Here is a 3447-nt window from a genome sequence, read left to right on the forward strand (position 1 = left end):
TCAACATGAAAGCGTAAGAACTTAACGGGATTCCCTTCTTTGTTTGTTTGATTCGAAGGGGAAGGGCCCGTTGAGTTCTTAAGAATCATAATATTTTTTTCGTCTAAATGATAAAATGGATTTCTTTTTCTTTTCAAAAACTCCATTTTTCTCATTTTTCTGAGCATGTTTTTGAAAAATTCACTTCATTGAGTTAGTCAGACCACCTCTTCTTTTTATATGATAGTATCTATCGGTACTTTCCAGTACTTTCAAAGTTGGAAGAAAGAAGGAATCACTCAATTTCTTGGCTGCTATCATATATTAGATAGCGTGCAAATCCTTTCTATACTAATCTAATGTAGAACCTTACTCTCTATATTACACTCTCTATATTACATTACTCTATTTATTTTTTATTGTTTTCCTATTTCATCATCAAATTTTTTATAAGATAAGTTGATTGAAGAAGTTTTATTTAATTAATAAAATTTCCTCTCTTTTTTGTTTTGTTTGTCCACCAATTCATATATTATATGTAAGGGGGTAGGTGTAGGGTTTCTGATACATCTGGAAAAATTGAAACCAAGACTAGGAATTTTTAACAAACAGGATCAAGAATCATTACTCTTTCGTTTCGACACAAGAAAAAAGGATTTTTCTACACCCCTTTCTTGTGTCGAAGACTAGGAAGACAAATAATCCCTGCTAGAATTTTTTCTTCCCCGCATTTATCCCCCGCTTCCTTATGTCTAGTATTTAGACAAATTTGACTTTCTTTCTATTTAGAATAGAAAACTATTGATACGTTTTATGGCAGTGAAATCTGGCAATAGTAACATAGTTACACTACTCCAATTAAAAAAAACTAAATCAAAATAAATGAAAGCCAAATACTCTTCTTCAAAATCTACATACTATGTGGTACAAGGGATTCCCAGCATCTCGTAGAAAAAGAGTATGTAATGTAGATTTTGAAGAAGAGTATAAATAAGACAAAGGAGTTTTCATAATTTCATTTTTTTGATCATAAATAATCGCCAACAAGAATTTGGTTCTTTTTACGTACTTGATATCGATAAATCTGCGAATCTAGAAATTCATTTCGGCCAATTGAACCTTCTCGAACTGTTTCTTTTTAAGAACCAAAAAGATTTGTGCCAAAATAACAGATGCCAAGAAGAACAAAAGTCCTTGGACACGTAATGGATCTTGAAGTACTATTTCTGCATCTCCCTGACCAAATCCGCCTACATTAGGATTACTCGTTAATGGTTGATCAAATTTGATAGATTCGCCCTCGGAAACAAGAAGTTCTGGTCCGGGAGGGATAATATCAACCACTTGACGTCCCTCTGACGCATCCGTTATGGTTATCTCATACCCCCCTTTTTCTTTTCGTATGATTTTGCTTACTATACCTGCTGCTGTAGCATTATAAACTGTATTGTTACTCTTGTTGCCGTCGGGATAAATCTGACCCCTTCCCCTGTTCCCGCCTACGTATATAGGATATTTTAAGAAGTGAACATCCTTCTTAGTAGCAGGGTCCGGGGAAAGAATAGGGAAGGTTATTTCACTATATTTTTTACCAGGGACAGGGCCTACCACAAGAATATTTGTTTTATTGGGGCGATAGCTCTGAAAAGACAAATTGCCAATCTTTTCTTTCATCTCAGGAGAAATACGATCGGGAGGGGCTAATTCAAACCCCTCCGGTAAAATAAGAACAGCCCCGACGTTCAACCCCCCTTTTTTACCATTAGCAAGAACCTGTTTCAGTTGCATATCATAAGGAATTCGAACAACTGCTTCAAATACAGTATCAGGAAGTACCGCTTGTGGAACCTCAATTTCCACGGGCTTATTAGCTAAATGGCAATTGGCACATACAATACGCCCAGTCGCTTCTCGTGGATTTTCATAACCCTGCTGTGCAAAAATGGGATATGCACTTGAAATGGACGTCCGAGTTAAGATATATATCATGAGCGATACGGAAATAGATCGAGTAATCTGTTTCTTTAGCCAAGAAAAAGCATTTCTAGTTTGCATGGTCCAATCATTGATCGCGAAAATTTCTACAATAAATTGGGTAGGTCGCTAGTATAGTTCCCTAGCCACGATTCTGCTATTTGCTGGAATAATCTAGGATGAATCTTCCCGATGGTTAGAAATAGGAAGAGTAAATATGATTTTCAATACTTTGCTTATGTACAACTACAAAGTACCAAGCATTCTAATTGGATTAGATTAATATCAATGGATCCTTTATCATTCAGTTATTGAATCATAAATCAGTAAAATTGACGGAGACAGACTAGTTAAATAACGGAAAAGCCAATATTTAAAACATGTATCAAAAATTACTGGAAGGATGCAAACAAGAATAGTTATAGTTTGCTCATTCGCAACAACTCCAACCTCGTTATAGATAGAGCGTATAGCGAATTCCCAACCTGGGGGTGAATGATATCCGAGAAAAAACTCAGTTACTAGAAGAAGACACAAAGCTTTTGCTGTGTCACTTAAGTTATATAGGAATTCCTGAGCCCAAGAGTTAAGAATAACAAGTTTTTCCTTACCCAAAATTGAATACCCGCTTAGAATACCAAACCAGATGATATTTGTTGAGAAGTGCAAAATCGTATCCATACGATTCTCATTTTGTATCGTGATTAATTGGATCGTTTCTTTATGGATTCCTATCCCAAACTCTTCGAGATGTGTTTCCGAGTATTCCTTGATCATTTCGTCCAAGAAGAGGAGTTCCTCTAATTCTCTGAATTTTTCTAGAAGACTCTTTTCTTGAATATTATTCAAGACAATTTGGGATTGCCCAGTATTCCACCAATTAGTAACCCAAGATTCCAGACATTTATTAACTGAGAAAGAAATCCACCAGGGCAAAAATACTATAGATGCAAGATAGAAAAGAGGAGTGAATGCTTTCTTTTTTGCCATTTTTTCGTCTGTAAATTGTTAATCAACCCATTCGTACACTCTATGCGATCGAATATTTCTTACACACATGAGTTTTATACAAGGTATCGAACTTATGAATCTATTTTCTTTGTGATTTTGTGGTTAGTCTTTGAATCTAGAAAGAATACAGAAATAGGCTAAGAATTCACTTCGAATGAAGAAATTTAGAATATTGTTTCCTGATATCTCAATTGGTCAAATTAAAAATAAAGTGTATCCTTTCGATGAATGATCGAAAGAACCACTTTAAGTAATGAATATTATTCAGATTTTGAGACGAAAGAACTCCTTTGCTATCAAAATATCCAATATTTCGAAAAAATTTCACTGATTACCCATAGTCAGGAATAGAATAATTGAGGGAAAGATATTAGGATGATCAAAAAAAAATGACTGGCAAGGGATAAATTGGCTAGTTCTCAGTATTTAATTAAGAAATCCAATTGTTGGTCATTAAAGAATACAAAAGAAAGAATTTCAAAT

The 3447-nt window shown here is 34.6% G+C and overlaps 2 protein-coding genes across 2 annotated transcripts; both read right to left on the reverse strand.

The window, feature by feature from the left end:
- Window positions 1-983: 983 nt before the first annotated feature.
- LOC125812801 (cytochrome f) lies at window positions 984-2034 on the reverse strand. The gene has a single exon (XM_049492270.1). It carries the CDS (start codon window positions 2032-2034, stop codon window positions 1072-1074), a length of 963 nt encoding a protein of 320 aa, XP_049348227.1. The 3' UTR covers window positions 984-1071.
- A 219-nt stretch (window positions 2035-2253) lies between these two features.
- LOC125812802 (chloroplast envelope membrane protein) lies at window positions 2254-3433 on the reverse strand. The gene has a single exon (XM_049492271.1). The coding sequence runs from the start codon at window positions 2941-2943 to the stop codon at window positions 2254-2256; it is 690 nt and encodes a 229-aa protein (XP_049348228.1). The 5' UTR covers window positions 2944-3433.
- Window positions 3434-3447: the final 14 nt, after the last annotated feature.

Source organism: Solanum verrucosum, unplaced genomic scaffold (assembly GCF_900185275.1).
Source record: "Solanum verrucosum unplaced genomic scaffold, falcon-dt-bn FXZP01000954.1, whole genome shotgun sequence".
NCBI classification, from domain to species: Eukaryota; Viridiplantae; Streptophyta; class Magnoliopsida; order Solanales; family Solanaceae; genus Solanum; species Solanum verrucosum.

Coding starts and splice junctions, on each gene's coding strand:
- LOC125812801 (XM_049492270.1), bottom strand. CDS start 2,034: ATGCAAACTAGAAATGCTTTTTCTTGGCTAAAGAAACAGATTACTCGA.
- LOC125812802 (XM_049492271.1), bottom strand. CDS start 2,943: ATGGCAAAAAAGAAAGCATTCACTCCTCTTTTCTATCTTGCATCTATA.